An 18899-nucleotide genomic window follows, 5' to 3' on the forward strand; every position below is an offset into this window, starting at 1 on the left:
TATATCTATATATCTATATAGCATTATACCCTATGAGGGGGTGCATTATTCCCTATGAGGGGGGCAGTATTATACCCTATGAGGGGGCAGCATTATACCCTATGAGGAGGCAGCATTATACCCTATGAAGAGGCAGCATTATACCCTATGAGGAGGCAGCATTATACCCTATGAGGAGGGCAGCATTATTCCCTATGAGGGGGTGCATTATTCCCTATGAGGGGGCAGTATTATACCCTATGAGGGGGGCAGTATTATACCCTATGAGGGGGGCAGTATTATACCCTATGAGGGGGCAGCATTATACCCTATGAGGGGGTGCATTATTCCCTATGAGGGGGGCAGTATTATACCGTATGAGGGGGGCAGTATTATACCCTATGAGGGGGTGCATTATACCCCATGAGGGGGTGCATTATACCCTATGAGGGGGTGCATTATTCCCTATGAGGGGGGCAGTATTATATTCTATGAAATGGCTGCATTATATTCTATGAGATGGCTGCATTATACTATGTGAGGGGGCTGCTTTATATTCTATGAGGGGGCTACCCCAACTCCTGCTACATAATTAAGACATGTACAACCTTATATTATACCCAGATATTAGCGTGTTTTACCGCATAATTGGTGGTCTGGTATTTAACTCTATGCAGCTACATAGTGGGCCCCAAGAATGATTTTCTCTGGTGGGCCCAAGGTGTTCCAGTCCGACGCTGGCTATATATGTGGTCTGGCATTACAGGGACCTGTAAATGTGTGATTGGTGAGGACGTGATGCATAAATTCAGTTTTTCCAAGAGAGGGTGATGGGACTGTTGAAGATTCGAGGGGTGGAGGCTGAGCTGGATAGAGGCTGGGCGGAGTCTCAAGAGGGCCCAAAAATTTTGCCAGTATGGGGCCCTGAAATTCCTAGTGGCAGCACTTGCCTCTCCCGCTATCTGTCTTCGGCCTGGGACAGCTCAAAGAATCTGACGGTTTGCAGTATCACATCAATGCTTTTGGCACACAGATCTACCTCTCTGGACCAGATATCACCTCCCTACTAACCAAAATCCCACAATATCTGTCTGCTATTTCATTCTTATTCTCCGATAGATTTCTAAAACTTAATATGGACAAAACAGAATTCATCATCTTTTCCCCATCTCACTCGACTCCCCCAACAGATCTATCCATTAAAGTAAATGGCTGCTCATTCTCCCCAGTCCCACAAGCTCGCTGTTTTTGGATAATTCTTGACTCTGATCTCTCCTTCAAACCACATATCTAAACCCTTTCCACTTCTTGCTGACTTCAACTCAAGAATATTTCCCGGATCCATACATTTCTCAACCAAAAAATCTATAAAAATGCTAGTCCATGCACTCATCATCTCCCGCCTTGACTATTGCAACCTCCTTGTCATTCCGGCGCTGGATATCACGCCGGCATCGGCTGCCATGCCGGTGCCCGCTCCAGCTGGCTCTGCCTCATGCGTCTCCCGGCCCTCTGCTTACCGCTCCCGGCGCCGCGCTGCGACTCCTGCATCCCATCCTGCCGCCCGGGGGATCCAGCGTGGGCTCTCTCCTCCCTCCTGCTCTAGCTCCGTGCATGCGCCTTAGGCCGCGGGCGCGCACTCCCATCCCCTCTTAACCCCTTCAGCACCGTCCCTGAGGAGTGATCTCCAATCGGGAGCCGGCGCGAGGTATATCAGGCAGCTCCTCCTTCTTGGAGGCACCTGATTATCGAGTGCCTTCAGGTACGATACTATGGACCCGTCCTGTCGCTCCTGTCACCAGACGTTCCTGACTCTGGTCACTCCTGACTTTGGTCGCCCCTGACTCCGGTCACTTCTGACTCTAGTCGCTCCTGATTCCGGTCGCTCCTGATCCTCTGACTTGTTGTCTCATCCGCACTTGAGCCGCCCCTCTTGGTATCAGCTGTCGCGGTATTCGACTCCTTCGGGCCTGCTCCTAACGGTCCCTGTATAGGGGTCGGCACCACCTGGCCAGCTCGCTCCAGGGACCTCGGTACCGTGACCCAGAGAGTCCACTCTTGCTACTCCCTACAACATAATCAGGCCATGGACCCTGCTGGTGCCTCGGCAGCGACCCAAAAAGAATTACTCTTTTTGCGGGAGAACCAAACCCGGATTATGGTTTTTATGAAGTCCATGGACACTCGGTTGTCCGCCATTCAAACCTCCGATCCAGGGAGTGCCCCTCTGCTGGCGGGACTCCAGCAGGAGCTCACGCAGCAGCGTGATACACAGTCCCATATTCTTAGTTACATGGCTTCCGTTGATGACCGTTTACAGTCCCTTCAGTCTTCTGCCGCGGTCTCTGCTCTGCCCCGCGACCCTGCACGTCACCCACCGCCACGTCTGGGGAAGCCTCCAAGGTATAGTGGGGATCCCAAATTGTGCTGAGGGTTCCTTAATCAGTGTCGCCTACATTTTGAGCTGCTGCCCCAGCAATACCCGACTGATAGGGCTAAGGTGGCACCATCTCGAGGGGGAGGCCTTGGCATGGGTGAACCCCCTGTGGGAACGGGATGACCCAGTGGTATCCAGCATACAAGACTTCCTGGACACCTTCCGCCGGGTTTTTGATGAGCCAGGGTGTCTGGCCTCCACCACTGAGTCCCTTTTCAATCTTCGACAGGGAACTCTTACCGTGGGACAGTACGCCATTCGCTTACGGACACTGTCCTCAGAGCTGGGGTGGAATAATGAGGCATTGGTAGGGGCCTTTTGGAGGGGGCTTTCGGGGAAAATCAAGGACGAGCTTGCTGGTCGGGACACTCCCACCTCTTTAGAGGACCTTATATCCCTGGCCACTCGTATTGATTTACGGTTCCAGGAACGTTCTCGCGAGTCAGTCAGGGAGAGAGGCCCGTCTAGGTTTAACCCAGTCTCTAGCCCTTGTTCGACCAAGCCTGCCAGTAGTTCTGCCCTGGAGCCCATGCAGGTGGATCGCGTAAAGTTATCTGAGCTGCGGTGCAGGGAAAGATTGGAGCAAGGTTTATGCCTTTATTGTGGTGGAACCAACCACTTTCTGTCCAGAGAGGCCGGGAAACTCCTCCACCTAGGCCAGGTAAGAGAGGCCTCCCTAGGTGACTCTGTTCCCTCTCTACCCCTTACTATCTCAGCATTAATTCTCCTAGGTTGGGAGCGTAGATCTGTGGAGGCGTATGTGGACTCGGGTGCGGCAGGCAACTTCATTCGGTTGGAAGAGCTGGACACGTTCCGGATTCCTGTTGTCACTCTTGAAGCGCCGCATGTGATCACCTCTGTGGATGGCAAACCGTTACCTGTCCCCATCACCACAGTGACTCTCGAGCTGGAGATGCAAATCGGAGCCATACACCGGGAGAGAATTGCTTTTTATGTTTTGCCTAATTTGTCTCACGCTCTGCTTCTTGGCCTGCCCTGGCTCAGGTCTCACGAGCCAGTCCTTGCTTGGCGCTCTGGGAAAGTCCTTTGCTGGGGTCACTCTTGCCAAGAATGTTGTCTGCTGCTTGTTACCCGTACCAGTCTGCACCAAGTACCCACGGACCTTCTTGGGCTTCCCGTGGCCTATCATTCGTTTGCAGATGTCTTCGACAAGAACGAAGCTGAGACCCTTCCCCGCATCGGGCCTACGACTGCCCAATTGAGCTAGTTCCTGGAGCTACTCCCCCCAGAGGCAGAACCTACCCGTTGTCATCTACAGAAATATCAGCCATGACGGAGTACATCCGAGAGAACTTAGCCAGGGGCTTTATCCTGAAATCGTCCTCTCCAGCAGGGGCCGGGTTTTTCTTTGTTCGGAAGAAGGATGGATCCCTTCGACCTTGCATCGACTACCGAGGCTTAAATAACATCAAGAATAGGTATCCTCTACCACTTATCGCTGAACTTTTTGACCGCCTGTGTGGGGACTGGACCTTTACTAAACTGGATCTGCGGGGGGGCGTACAATTTGGTCCGAATACGTGCCGGAGATGAGTGGAAGACCGCCTTCAACACGCGGGATGGCCATTACGAATATTTGGTCATGCCCTTTGGACTTTGTAACGCCCCAGCGGTCTTCCAAGAATTTGTTAACGAAGTCTTCCGGGATCTTATGTACTCGTGCCTCGTGGTATATTTAGCTGACATCCTCATCATTTCACCAGACCTGTCCTCTCACATGAGGAGTGTTCGCCTGGTCTTGCAACGCCTGCGGGAGAATCGACTCTATGCCAAGATAGAGAAATTCCTGTTTGAACAGACCTCCCTACCCTTCTTGGGGTATATTATCACGGACTTGGGGTTGCGAATGGACTCAGAGAAATTGTCCGCGGTGCTCAAATGGCCGATGACCTGTCGGAGTGAAAGCCATCCAACGATTCTTGGTCTTCGCAAATTATTGTAGGCAATTCGTCCCTCACTTCTCCTCTTTAATCAAGCCTATTGTTGCCCTTACCCGGAAGGGAGCAAGGCCAAACATCTGGCTCTCAGAAGCTGAGGACGCATTTCTCGCCCTGAAGCGGGCCTTTGCCACAGCTCCGGTTTTGCATCGGCCAGAGGTCGGCAAGAACTTCATCTTAGAGGTGGACGCCTCTTCTACGGGAGCTGGGGCGATTCTCTCCCAAAAGACGTCTACTGGGCGCTTGGCTCCATGCGGGTTCTTCTCCAAGTCATTTTCACCCGCAGAATGTAACTACACGATTGGGGATCGAGAATTGCTGGCCATAAAGATGGTGCATGAAGGAGTGGCATTATCTTCTGGAAGGGGCAGTCCATCCCTTCACAATATTCACTGACCACAAAAACCTGGCCTACCTCCAGTCGGCTCAAAGACTCAACTCCAGACAAGCCAGGTGGTCATTGTTTTTCTCTCGCTTCGACTTCAAGCTCCACTTCCGACCTGGTGACGAGAATATCAAAGCAGATGCACTCTCCCTGTCCCTGCAGTCACCCGAAGTGGAGGAGGCTCCGTCGCATTATCGATCCTGCCCGGTTTATCACGGTGGCTCCCGTGAGTCTTCATTCCGTGCCGCCTGGTAAGACCCTCGTCCCACAAGGCAAAAAGGTAGAAATACTACGCTGGGGTTACTCCTCCAAGATCGCTGGACATGTTGGCACCAAGAAGACTCTTGCTCTGGTTTCCCATTATTACTGATGGCCTTCTCTCCGCCAAGAGGTGTTGGACTTCGTGGCCTCCTGCTCAATTTGCACCAGGAACAAGGTACCTAGAAGCTTGCCCTCCGACCTCCTTCAGCCGTTGCCTGTCCCCGAAGCTCCATGGCAACATATCGCCATGGATTTTGTTACCGATTTACCTCACTCTTCCGGATGCACAACTATCCTGGTAGTAGTCAATCGGTTTTCCAAAATGGCCCATTTTGTTCCGTTACCTGGCTTTCCCACTGCCCCTGAATTGGCTAAAATCTTCATTCATCAGATTTTCAGATTGCATGGGCTTCCTCAGCGGATCGTGTCTGACCACGGGGTACAGTTTACCTCCCACTTCTAGAGAGCACTCTTTAAACTCTTGGGCATATCTCAGGATTTCTCTTCCGCTTATCAACCACAGAACAACGGGCAAGTCGAACGAGTTAACCAATTTTGACCTCCTACCTGCGGAACTTCTCTAACGCCCATCAAGACAATTGGGTTGATCTGCTTCCGTGGGCGGAGTTCGCCCATAACAATCATTCCAGTGAAGCCACCACCAAGTCCCCATTCTTTGTAGTCTCTGGTCAGAACCAAGGTGTACCTCCTCCAGTATCTTCGTCCTCTGGCATACCCACTGCTGATGCCCTCTCCCAAGAGTTTTCCCAAGTCTGGAGGAAGACCAAGGAGGCTCTCGTACAAGCCGCAGCCCGGATGAAAAGACATGCCAACAAGAGGTGGAGGGATCTCCCACCATACCATCCAGGAGACAAAGTCTGGCTGTCGATCAAGCACATCCGCTTGAAAATCCCATCCTATAAGCTGGGCCCCCGGTACATCGGTCCCTTTGAAATTCTTGGACGCATCAACAATGTGGCCTATAAATTGAGGCTGCCTGCTTCACTCCGGGTCCCTAATGTCTTCCATGTCTCGCTCCTGAAACTGGTCATCCTCAATCAGTTTTGCCCTGCTCCTCCCATTGTTCCTCAGCCAGTAGGGACCGATGACATCTTTGAAGTGAGAGATATTTTGGCCTTGAAGAGGGTTAGGGGAAGGACCTTCTTCCTTATCGATTGGAAAGGGTTCGGTCCTGAGGAGAGGTCATGGGAACCTCGAGAGAATGTTGACGCTCCCCGCATTCTGAACAGATTCTTGACCAATCTCAGGAGGAGGAGACGTAAAGGGGGGTACTGTCATGCCGTCGCCGGCTATCATGCCGGCGTCGGCTGCCATGCCGGTGCCCGCTCCTGCTGCCTCTGCCTCATGCGTCTCCCGGCCCTCTGCTTACTGCTCCCGGCGCTGCGACTCCTGCATCCCGTTCTGCCGCCCGGAGGATTCAGCGTGGGCTCTCTCCTCCCTTCTGCTTCTGCCCTGCTCTAACTCCGGGCTGCCCCTTCAGCACCGTCTCTGAGGAGTGATCTCCAATCGGGAGCCGGCGCGGGGTATATCAGGCGGCTCCTCCTTCTTGGAGGCGCCTGATTATCGTGTGCCTTCCTGTACGATACTCTGGCCCCACCCTGTCGTTCCTGTCACCAGATATTCTTGACTCTGGTCACTCCTGACTCCGGTCACTCCTGACTCTGGTCGCCCCTGACTCTGGTCGCCCCTGACTCTAGTCGCTCACGATTCCGGTCGCTCCTGATCCTCTGACATGTTGTCTCATCCGCTCTTGAGCCGCCCCTCTTGGGATCAGCTGTCGTGGTATTCGACTCCTTCGGGCCTGCTCCTAACGGTCCCTGTATAGGGGTCGGCACCACCTGGCCAGCTCGCTCCAGGGACCTCGGTACCGTGACCCAGAGGGTCCACTCTTGCTACTCCCTACATTCCTAATTTGTGGCCTCTCTTCTAACACTCTCGCACTGATCCAAATCTATTCTAAACTCTACTGCCTGACTAACCCACTTATAACCTCGCTATTCCCTGACTTCTCCCCTCTGTCAATTCCTTCACTGGCTCTCCATTACCCAGAGACTCCAGTTCAAAACACTAATCATATCATACAAAGCCATCCACAACCTGTCTCCTCCATACATCTGTGACCTCATTTCCCAGTACTTACCTGCACACAACCTCCGATCCTCACAAGATCTCCTTTCTCTATTCCCCTCTTATTTCCTCTTCTCACAATCGCATACAAGATTTCTCCCGGGCACCCCCACTACTCTGGACCTTTCTACCCCAATATATCAGACTCTCACCTACCGTGGAAAGCTTCAAAAGGAACCTGAAGACCAACCTCTTCCAACAAGCCTACAACCTGCAGTAACCACCAAACCGCTACAAGACCAGCTCTACCCTTACCTACTGTACCCTCACCCATCCCTTGAAGATTGCGAGCCCTCTCGACCAGGGTCCTCGCTCCTCCTGTACCAGTTGTGACTTGTATTGTTTAAGGTTATTGTACTTGTTTTTAGTATGTATACCCCTTTTCACATGTAAAGCGCCTTGGAATAAATGGTGCTATAATAATAAATAATAATAATAATAATAAATGGAGGTTTCACAAGTTTCTCCTACCAAAAAAGTAGTGAAAAAAGACAGTACACAGATGGTATCCGAGTGCTGTCTGTTTTCTTCTTTTCATGGACCTATTGACTTGTATTGTTGATTGGTGATTTTCGTTACTTGAATAAAAATTGGACACATCTCTGTACCTTTTTCGTTGGCAAATAAACACGGTTATATGAACAGCAGTATAGAATATAATGAGGACACGGCCTATTACACAAAATCACATATAGAATTCGTACGTGAAAAACTGTAGTCTGATTGAGGCATTAGAGCAGTCTTGTCCTACTGCGAGTGGTAGTCATAGCCACCATGTTAGATTTAACCTTTGGAGCATATAGAGAGGGTAGAGAATGTTCTGGAGCTGGGCTCTTTCAACATGCAGGAGATGTCAGCTATATTATATAGATGATATATGTCAAAAACAACTGCGGCCTGAAATGAGCTCCGATCAATGCAGTTAACCGTTTAGATGCCACTGTCAATTATGAAAAATCTATGTAGATTTGCCATTTAGGATCCTGGGAAAGCTGAGTAACATACCATGTGAAGTGGTGATTTAAAATGCTAAACAAACATTATACGTTTAAAATAATAATAATTTATAAAATACATTTTGAAAACATTGTTACATATTTTGTTGCAAACAAAAAAGCTAAGCTTTAAAGAGAATGGGACAGCAGGATTTTGCAAAGTAAAGGCATGGACCATATTGATGCGGTAATACAAATTGAAACCTGTGGTGAAAAGATCCGTTTTGTGGTTTTTGTTTCTTCAGCATTTGACGTGTTCTTGTAATGATATTTCCATGCATCGGGGTGTGACTGTGGGTAGAGTCTTTTAATCCTTCTCTCACCTCTCTGTCTGCCCCTTGTGTTTGAATGACAGTATACTGCCTCCTATTTCAAATCTTATGTTGGGACGATCATTGTAATGGTCTCTGATAAAATAGCATGTCTCCAAGAAAATGGTGCCTGCGGCATATGCATTGTCACCTCTAAAAGTCATTGCTTGGAGTTCTCAATCTGCACATGCATGGCCCACTGTGTCCAGACAACCAGCGAGGCAGCGCACAAAAGAGGGGAGACATATCGTCGGTGCTCCGGATAGCTTGCCAGTGAAGGTAACATAACATCAGTAATAATAATATAAAAATTCGGAGCAATTACTTTTAGAGGCAAGAGTGTATGTGGAGCGCCCACTAGAGCCAGGGGACTCGGTCCAGGCCTCAGTCAGTTCTTCGATGGTTTTTGTCAGCGGTGACTCGGTCTGTGCGTCCAATCAAATAAAAATGGGGAAGTTCGTTGAAATAAAGTCGTGACGCCCCCGTAGTATTCGGCAATAAGGAGATAGCTGACGCTACTTAAGGAGGCTGCTGGGGCGGTTGGTGATGCAGCAGAGTTGATACAGCTCTCCATGGGTAGAGCTATGCCCCAGGGCAATAATAGTGTTAAAGATGATGGTAATGGTTGTGGTGCAAGGCAGGTGACGCAGTAAATAAATACGAGGACACAGCAGAGTGCAGTTTCCACACTTTTACTCACAGTTCTCCATGTCAGAACCCCCTTCAGATGATCCTTCCCTGGCTGTCCCACTGCGCTGGCTCCCTCCTCTCCTGCTCTGCTCCTTCATACACAGTGTCCCGAGCCAGAAGCCCTGGATCCTGTCAGGCGATGTACTCTAGGTCCCCTTGATCCTATACTGCTGCCTTCTCAGCGAATGTGTATGGAGTAGGCTGTAGCACATACAGTCGCTACAGCCTCCGGTTTGGTAGCTGAGTCCTTAGTTTCTCCACTAGTCTGAGGCCGGTCCCCTACTATGTTCGGCGTGGATTCGGGCGCCATGGATGGATTCCTCACTTCCTGTGCCCCTAGGACCCCTTCTTTCTCTCCTCTTTTCTCTCATGCTGCGCTAGCCTAGGGACGTGCTCCTCTCTCCTTCAGTCCCCAGCATCAACTGCCTTCTTATTCTTGACTCCTGTTACCATGACAACTCTCCACTCCCAACTGTCAACTTTCTCTCCAGCTATCCTTCCCTTATCTACTTCCTCCACCCACACCCTCCACCTAGTTCCTCCCTGGCCTGGAGAAGTCTAGTGTTGGGTGCTAGTCTGTGTGTCACGCTCCCCGTCTGCTATACTTACCAGCGCGGTCCCGCTGCTCCTCTGCACGCCTCCCGGCGCGCTCCTGCTCCACGTCGCGTCCCCGCTCCAGACATCCGGGCTCTCCATCATCGGTCCTGCGCCTGTCTTCCCCCTTGGCGCTTGGACCTCTGGGAGCAGTGACGCAGTGGCTCCGCCCCCAACATGGCAGCGCCCACCGGCTATTTCAGCAAGGCGTCTTGTCAGGTAAGACGCCTGATTATCTCCTGCTTTAGCGTTTCCGCCATCCTCAGGCCCCTGTATCCTCTGTGCGTTCCTTCTGTCCTGTCTGCGCTGCCTCCGGTAGCCCCTCTGCTCCGTGTCCTCCTCCTGCCTAGCCCTGTGTCTCTGCCTTGTCCTATGTGCCTCTCTGGTCCGTCACCCTCTGCTATCTATCTGGTCGCTCTGTGTTTTGTCCGTACTGTGCTCACCTTCCTCTCTCGCCCGCAGCCACCAGCCTCCGTCAGCCTCCTGTGCCCCCGGTCCCGCTTGCCTCTATGTTTCCTTAGTTCCTGAAGTTCCTCCGTACATCTGGGCTCTGTATCTCCTCGCCACTGACTCTCTTATTCCTAGCCCTGGTCGCCCCTTTGGCTCCGGCTGTTGCGGTTCCATCCTTCGTGGGCCTGACCCTAACGTTCCCTGTATAGGGGGTGGTTCCACCTGGTCAGCTCGCCCTCGGGGGCTCTGGAGCCGTGAGCCAGAGGGTCCACTTCCAGGTTCCACCGTTTTCCCACACCGTAACAGTGTGCAGGGCCGGCGTCAGCACCCGGGCAAGTGCCGGGGCCCTGGCGAGACGGGGGGCCCACTCTCGCTGTCTGGGATACCCGCCAACACGCCCCCCATGCACCCCACTGCAGCCAGCAATGAGTCATCGCTGCTGGGCTGTTATCTTCTGACACAAGACCTGTGATGAGGTCACAGGAGGGGAGGAGTCAGGGATCACATGATCAGAAGCCTCAATGTCTGCTGGACTCTGCTGTGCTGGTTGTCATGGTGCTGGATGAGGGAATTTTATGTGTGGGGTCAGGAGGGGTTTAGAGGGTGGATGTGGCAGAGCCGTGTGTGTACAGAGCAGAGCTGTGTGTGTATGGAGCAGAGCTGTGTGTGTACGGAGCAGAGCCGTGTGTGTACGAGGTGTACGGAGTGTAGTCACGTGTGTACGAGGTGTACGGAGCAGAGCCACGTGTGTACGAGGTGTGCGGAGCGAAGCCGCGTGTGTACGAGGTGTACGGAGCCGAGCTGTGTGTGTACGAGGTGTACGGAGCAGAGCCGTGTGTGTACGAGGTGTACGGAGCAGAGCCGTGTGTGTACGAGGTGTACGGAGCAGAGCCACGTGTGTACGAGGTGTGCGGAGCGGAGCCGCGTGTGTACGAGGTGTACGGAGCTGAGCAGTGTGTGTATGAGGTGTACAGAGGGGAGCGTGTGTGAACGAGGTGTACAGAGCAGAGCTGCGTGTGTACAATGTGTAAAGAGCAGAGCCGTGTGTGTACGAGGTGTACGGAGGGGAGCCACGTGTGTACGAGCTGTGCAGAGTGGAGCCGCGTATGTACGATGTGTATGGAGCGAAGCCGTGTGTGTACGAGGTGTACAGAGGGGAGCCGTGTGTATACGAGGTGTGTGGAGCTGAGCCGCGTGTTTACGAGGTGTGCGGAGCAGAGCCGCGTGTGTACGAGGTGTACGGTGCTGAGCCCGTAGTCATGTATGTACGAGGTGAACAGAGCGGAGCCGCGTGTGTACGAGGTGTATGGAGCAGGAGCGGAGCCGCGTGTGTACGAGGTGTATGGAGCAGAGCCGTGTGTGTACGAGGTGTACCGGAGCGTAGCCGTGTGTGTACGAGGCGTACAGAGGGGAGTCGCATGTATACGAGGTGTGCGGAGCGGAGCCACGTGTGTAAGAGGTGTACGGTGCGGAGCCCAGAGGCGCGTGTGTACGAGGTGTACGGAGCGGAGCCGCATGTGTACAAGGTGTACGGAGCGGCATGTGTACGAGGTGTACGGAGCGGGAGCGGAGCCGCATGTGTACAGTGCGGAGCCCAGAGCCAAATGTGTACGAGGTGTGCGGAGCGGAGCCGCGTGTGTACGATGTGCATGGAGCGGAGCCGTGTGTGTACGAGGTGTGTGGAGCTGAGCTGCGTGTGGACAAGGTGTGCGGAGCGGAGCCGTGTGTGTACGAGGTGTACGGTGCAGAGCTGTGTGTGTACGAGGTGTACGGAGCGGACCCACGTGTGTACGAGGTGTACGGAGCGGAGCTGCGTGTGTGCGAGGTGTATGGAGCGGAGCCGCGTGTGTACGAGGTGTACCGGAGCAGAGCCGCGAGTGTACAAGGTGTACAGAGGGGAGCCGTGTGTGTACGAGGTGTGTGGAGCTGAGCTGCGTGTGGACAAGGTGTGCGGAGCGGAGCCGTGTGTGTACGAGGTGTACGGTGCAGAGCTGTGTGTGTACGAGGTGTACGGAGCGGACCCACGTGTGTACGAGGTGTACGGAGCGGAGTTGCGTGTGTGCGAGGTGTATGGAGCGGAGCCGCGTGTGTACGAGGTGTACCGGAGCAGAGCCGCGAGTGTACAAGGTGTACAGAGGGGAGCCGTGTGTGTACGAGGTGTGCGGAGCTGAGCTGCGTGTGGACAAGGTGTGCGGAACGGACCCGCGTGTGTACGGGGTGTACGGAGCAGAACCCGGAGCCGTGTGTGTACGAGGTGTACAGAGCAGAGCCGAGCAGCGTGTGTACGAGGTGAACGGTCCGGGGCAGTGTGTGTACGAGGTTTATGGAGCTGAGCCCCATGTGTACGAGGTGTACCGGAGCGGAGCCACGTGTGTATGAGGTGTACTGAGCGGAACCGCATGTGTATGAGGTGTACGGAGCGGAGCCGCGTGTGTATGAGGTGTACGGAGCGGAGCCACGTGTGTATGAGATGTACGGAGCGGAGCCGTGTGTGTACGAGGTGTGCGGAGCCGCGTGTGTATGATGTGTATGGAGCGGAGCCGCGTGTGTACGATGTGTATGGAGCGGAGCCGTGTGTGTGCGATGTGCACAGAGGGGAGCCGTGTGTGTACGAGGTGTGCGGAGCTGAGCCGCGTGTGGACAAGGTGCGGAGCCGAGCCGCATGTGTACAAGGTGTACGACGCAGAGCCTGCAGCCGTGTGTGTACGAGGTGCACAGAGCGGAGCCCGCATGTGTACGAGGTGTACGAAGCGGGAGAGGAGCCGTGTGTGTACGAGGTGTATGTAGCGGAACCGTTTGTGTACGAGGTGTACCGGAGCATAGCCGTGTGTGTACGAGGTGTACAGAGGGGAGCCGCATGTGTACGAGATGTACAGAGGAGAGCCGCGTGTATACTAGGTGTGCGGAGCGAAGCCGTGTGTGTATGAGGTGTACGGTGCGGAGCCCGGAGCCGTGTGTGTACGAGGTGTACAGAGCAGAGCAGCATGTGTACGAGGTGTACGGAGTGGCGCGGCATTTGTACGAGGTGTACGGAGCGGAGCCGCATGTGTACGAGGTGTACGGAGTGGGAGCGAAGCCGCGTGTGTACGAGGTGTACGGTGCGGAGCCTGGAGCCGAGTGTGTACAAGGTGTGCGGAGCCCGGAGCCGTGTGTGTACGAGATGTGTGGAGCGGAGCCATGTGTGTACAAGGTGTATGGAACGGAGCTCTGTGTGTACAAAGTGTACGGAACTGAGGCGTGTGTTTACGGAGCAGAGCAGAGCCGGGTGTGTACGGAGTGAAGCCTCATGTGTATAGAGCGGAGCCATGTGTGTATGGAGCAGAGCCGTATGTGTACAAGGTGTACGGAGTGGAGCTGTGTGTGTACAAGGCATACAAACCGGAACCGTGTATGTATAAGGTGTGCGGAGCCGTGCATGTACTAGGTGTATGGTGGGGAGCATTCATACCTCCCAACCATCCCGGATCCAGCAGGACAGTCTCAATTTTGAGAGAGAGACTGCCCCAGCCGGGAGCTTACTTTTCCTGCGGACACAGGAATACACTGCGGAGCCCCAAGGACCACTTTAAAACTCGCATGTTCTACTGGAAGTGACTTGCTGGAAGCTGACCGGAAATGAGGTAATTTCGGGAGGAGATTTTGACGGAACCATGGAGGTTCTTCAGGGAATGCTGCAGATCCATCACCGTGTTCTTCTCTGACAGAGCGAAAAGCGGGATCGCCTTGGAATCTGGGATGCCGGCCATGTGAGCGGATCATGATATGTCCTGCATAGGGAGGCTCAGGTGGGCATTACAATGGGAGCCGGGCTGCTATGGTATCTTTATTTCTTTCTCTCTCTGTTCTTTCTCTATAATCTTTTTTTTTCTTTCTCTGTCTGTTCTTTCTTTCTCTCGCTGTTCTCTTTCTTTCCCCACTTTCTTTCTTTCTGTTCTTTCTCTCTCTGTGTTCTTTCTTTCCTCTATTTCTCTCTCTATTCTTTCTTTCTCTCTTTCTTTCTCTCTCTCTCTGTTCTTTCTATCTTTCTCATCTTTCTTTCTCTCTCTGTTCTTTCTTTCTTTCCTTCCCCTCTTTCTTTCTCTCTCTGTTCCTTCCCCTCTTTCTTCCTCTCTACCACTCTGTTCTTTCTTTCTTTCTCCTCTTTCTTTTTTCTCTCTCTCTGTTGTATTTTCTGTCCACTCTTTCTTTCTCTCTCTGTTCTTTCTTTCTCTGTTTTCTTTATTTCTTTCCCCTCTTTCTCTTTCCCTCTCTATTCTTTTTTCCCCCTTTCTTTCTCTCTCTGTTCTTTCTTTCTCTGTTCTTTATTTATTTATTTCCCCTCTTTCTTTCTCTCTCCCTCTGTTCTTTTTTCCCTCTCTTTTTCTCTCTGTTCTTTTTTATGTCCACTCTTTTTTTCTTTATTTCTTTCCCCTCTTTCTTTCTTTATTTCTCTCTCTGTTCTTTCTTTCTTTCCTCTCTTTCTTTCTGTTTCTCTCTGTTCTTTCTTTCTCTTTCTTTCCCCTATTTCTTTCTCTCTCTAATCTTTCTTTCTTTATTTCTCTCTCTCTGTTCTTCCTTTCTTTCTCTATGTTCTTTCTTTCTCTGTTCTTTCTTTCCCTTCTCTCTTTCTGTTCTCTCTCTCTGTTCGTTCTTTCTTTCTTTCTTTCTCTCTCTCTCTGTTCTTTCTTTCTCATCTTTCTTTCATACGTACACTACTAATCAATAGCCTCCTTCACATGAACGTGTTTTGCCACAGAGCATGTGTCTGTGTGGATCACATGTGTGTCCGTGCGATCCACACAGAGACAAGTCCGGTTTTGGCCGGCACCATGGATGCCACACGGCATGAATCGTGGTATGTGTTAAAGGGGGGACCCACTGAGACTCTTTCGCCCGGGGCCCTCAAAAACCTGGAGCCGGCGCTGAGTGTGTGGGTCCTGGGTAGTGCCCCCTCCTTACCCAAGAGCGGGGTACCACACCTCTGGCTGAATTGCAGTACCTCTGTGGCGACTGGACCCTCAGGGGTGCCACACATGCACTGCTAAAGGTGCCATTTTCTTGGAGACCACTACAATGACTAACAACTTTCGATCTGAAATAGGAAGCAGGTCACTGATGGATCAGACCTCTGTCATTCAAACATAGGAGGCAGACGGAGGGGTCAGAGCAGGAAGAAAACTTCAAAAGCTAATTAAACGAAAGCCAAAAAATGGATTTCTTCACTACAGGTATCAATTTAATCAGTATTACAGCGCCAATATGGCAATGTCTTAGCAAAATCCTACTTAAAGATTCTCTTTAAGTTTTATTTAACCTTCAAGCAATGGTACTTTTCAATTATTTGTAGTAGTTACCTTCAGGAAACATAAATCGAATTTCACGTTCAGCTGATGTTAAACAGTAACTGCCATGTACTGCGTTGCGAAGATCATCAGTTCCATAGATAGACCGTATGCTGAAAAAAATTAATAAAAGTCAATAAAATTTGACGTACAACTTTTCCAACAATTAAATAGCCACACTAATTATACGGGCCCTAAACAAACTTTATTACATTCTCTTAAAATAACAAGAGGGGGTGTGAAATCCAATGTAATTGATTGGTAGTGCAATAAATATTTTTGGAAAACTTGTTAAAAATATTATTAAGGCATACATGTGCTGTCAGGATTCCTTGAATTTGAGTAACTGTGATAACCGGGTATTGAAGTAGTTAAAGGGTTGGCAAGACCTAATCATCAAGCCAGCCAACAAAGGGAGAAACATTGTGGTAATGTTGAAGGAATATTATAATGTGGAATCCAACAGACAAATGTCAGATATGAGTACATAACAATTACTGTGCAATAACCCAACCCATGGTGATGCAAATAAACAATGCTCATTACTGCACATGGATGTAGAAAAAGGAGCAATCAGTAAAACAACAGAATTAAAATTATTTCTATTGATTCATACAACACCAAAGTAGTGTTTTTTTAACGTAGGTTCATAAAAATAGGGATAACTCCTCTGGACATCTTATAATTGCTAGATGCGGTTCCCTCACATCTCCAGTTTCAGAAAATTGTGACTGATATTTGCACCCCTTATTAGATAGTACATGTTAATTTATTAAAGACACAACAGCCTTACTTAATATCATTCCTGATTTTGAATGGTAGGAAAAATTTAGGCTATGTGTGCACGCTGAGCATTTGCTTGCAGAAATTTCTGCAAGCCATAAAGGTTCCCAGGCTATTAATATCAGCTCACAGCTGTTAGTTTAGCCTTTACTGGCTAGTTTACAGGGGGACCCAAGAAAAATGTAATCTGCAAAGGCTAGGCAGACAGCTGTGAGCTGATATTAATAGCCTGGGAAGGGTTCATGGATATTGGCCCCTCCCAGACTAAAAACATCAGCTCTCAGCAGCCCCAGAAAAGGTGCATCTGTAATGCCTGCTGCAGTGCAGTAGCACACAGCTTCCACCAGGGGGTGCGGGTGAAGGAAAACCGGTACACTCATAGTGAAACCACAGAGCAGCAGGCAGGAGCCACTAGGTGGCAGAAGAGAAGTCAGAAAAGCCAGGTCAGCAACAGAGAGGGAACGAAGTACCAGAGGTCACAGCAATAGACGTGGTCAGAAAAAAGCCAGAGAAGTCAGAGCCAGTCGGGAGCAGGAAAGCCAGAGACGGAAGACAGTCAAACAGGTCAGAGGACAAGCTGAGTAAAATATCAAAGGGTCACAACACAGAGCGCGAGTACTACGATGAGCGAAGTCATAGGGGAACACAGGAACGGGACCAACTGTAGATAAGCGGGCAGAGGACAAATCAGGGTATTACGGGGACAGCTGCTCAAGCCAGAGACATAAACTATAACTGACGCCGCTTGCAGGTAACAGCAGACTGAAATAGCCAGACAGATCCCAAAACGAGGCAGGGAAAATTAACTATAACAAAGTTCAGCTCACCGTATTAGACATCTTGGAGAGTTCGGAGCACAGAAACGCTGTGTCAGGGCGTGAAGCAATCAATAAAAGGAAGGATCCAGCTCAACGAAATAGTGAATAAAATTGTGATCCTTTATTCACTGGGAAACATGCTTGATAAAGGATAGAAACATCAGTGTGAACAGTTCAGGAAATGCGATATTGATGCGTTTCTGGTGACTAAGCACCATTAATCATGATATCCAACTAATCACTGCGTTACACTTTTATACTAAAATCCGGTGAGCACACCGGTATGTTAATTGATTGGCATAATTAATGAACAAAGTGAAAACATGTGAAATATGAACAAATTAAAAACATTTCCTTTGGCTAAGTGAAAATACAATAAGATCAATATTTTAATGGTAGCAGTTGAATTCAAATAATTTTTACAAGATTGAAGCAGCAAGGTCATCTATACATCAAATTTAATTTGATAAGGTCTATGAGGAAAATTGGAATATTCAATGTCAACATTAAGACATAGTAAAACAATCCAGTTTACTCCATTTTCCTTTTTAGTATAAAGGGTAACGCAGTGATATGTTGGATATCATGATTAGGGGTGCTTAGTCACCAGAAATGCGTCGATATCGCATTTCATGAACTGTTCACGCTGATGTTTTCATCCTCTATCAAGCATGTTACCCAGTGAGTAAAGGATCACAATTTTTTTCACTATTTCACTGAGCTGGATCCTTCCTTTCAAGGGAAGATTAACCCCCGCATGACCATCCCAGGCAGAGAATAATCAGAAACAAACCCTGGACTGGATCATGACAGTACCCCCCTCTCAATGGGGGGCCATCGGACCACCATGTTTCCCTGAACACAGAGCATAAAAGGCCTGGACCAACTGACCCGCATGGACCGAACGTGCCGATACCCAAGACCAGTCCTCAGGACCATAACCTGTTGTGAATTCCTTGCTCGGACTTCTGAGCCGAAGCTCCCTCTGGTGGTTACTGGGAGTAGTGGAGCTGGCCAGGTTGATGGAAGTTTCCCACCTGACGACGATAATTGGGAACCTGGGATTACTGGCTGGGAGCATATAACTGAGCTGGCTGCTCTTGGTAGTTGCTGGTGATTTCCTCCTTGTGCTTTTGGAGTTCTTTTGTCTCCTGCCTGATCTGCATGGTTCAGTTAAGTGATTCTTTTGCTAATTCTTTGCATCTAATCTGGTTGTGCCTTTTTTTTGCTTTCTGCTTTGTTGCTAGGGTTCAGCATACTCCATGCTGGGGGCAGCCCTAGGCCCCGCACCATATGTTGCAGCTTGTTCAGTCCCCTGTTATGTTAGTATTTTTTGCTTTGCTTCCAGTCCATACCAGAGTGCTGATCTAGTGGGGGTGAGGTCATGTGGCCTCAGGTTTTTTGTATATCAGGTGTGTTGGATTTTTTTAGGGTTTTGTGCATGATTGCAGACAGTATCTTTTCTGCCCTGTCCTGTCTAGACAGCTTGGGCCCCACCGTTTGCTCAGTCTGTTCTCTGCCTGTATTTGTGTCTCATCTTGTCTCACCGACAATATATGTTTGGGGGCTGTCTATTCCTTTGGGGATCTGCTCTGGGGCAGTTTAAATTTCACCTTTCTGACTTTAGGCTCAGTTAGTTCTCCGGCTGTGCTGAAGCGTCTAGGGCATCGTAGGCACGCTCCACGGCTACTGCTAGTTGTGTTGATAGGACCAGGGGTCTGCAATCCACTTAGTTACCAACCTCTCTGGTTTTCTGGTGGCTTAGCCTG

At 50.4% G+C, this 18899-nt stretch overlaps 1 protein-coding gene across 6 annotated transcripts in view; it reads right to left on the reverse strand.

The window, feature by feature from the left end:
• Nucleotides 1–18899, reverse strand: part of NME5 (NME/NM23 family member 5) — a 235439-nt gene that overhangs the window by 70917 nt on the left and 145623 nt on the right. For all 6 annotated transcript variants that reach the window (XM_073573716.1, XM_073573715.1, XM_073573714.1 and 3 more), the window contains one exon: nucleotides 15542–15642. In XM_073573716.1, coding sequence (XP_073429817.1) covers nucleotides 15542–15642 — 101 coding nt within the window. The remainder of the gene's footprint in view (nucleotides 1–15541; nucleotides 15643–18899) is intronic.

This window comes from Dendrobates tinctorius, unplaced genomic scaffold (genome assembly GCF_039654945.1).
Source record: "Dendrobates tinctorius isolate UK_male_01 unplaced genomic scaffold, ASM3965494v1 ptg000036l, whole genome shotgun sequence".
NCBI lineage: Eukaryota > Metazoa > Chordata > Amphibia > Anura > Dendrobatidae > Dendrobates > Dendrobates tinctorius.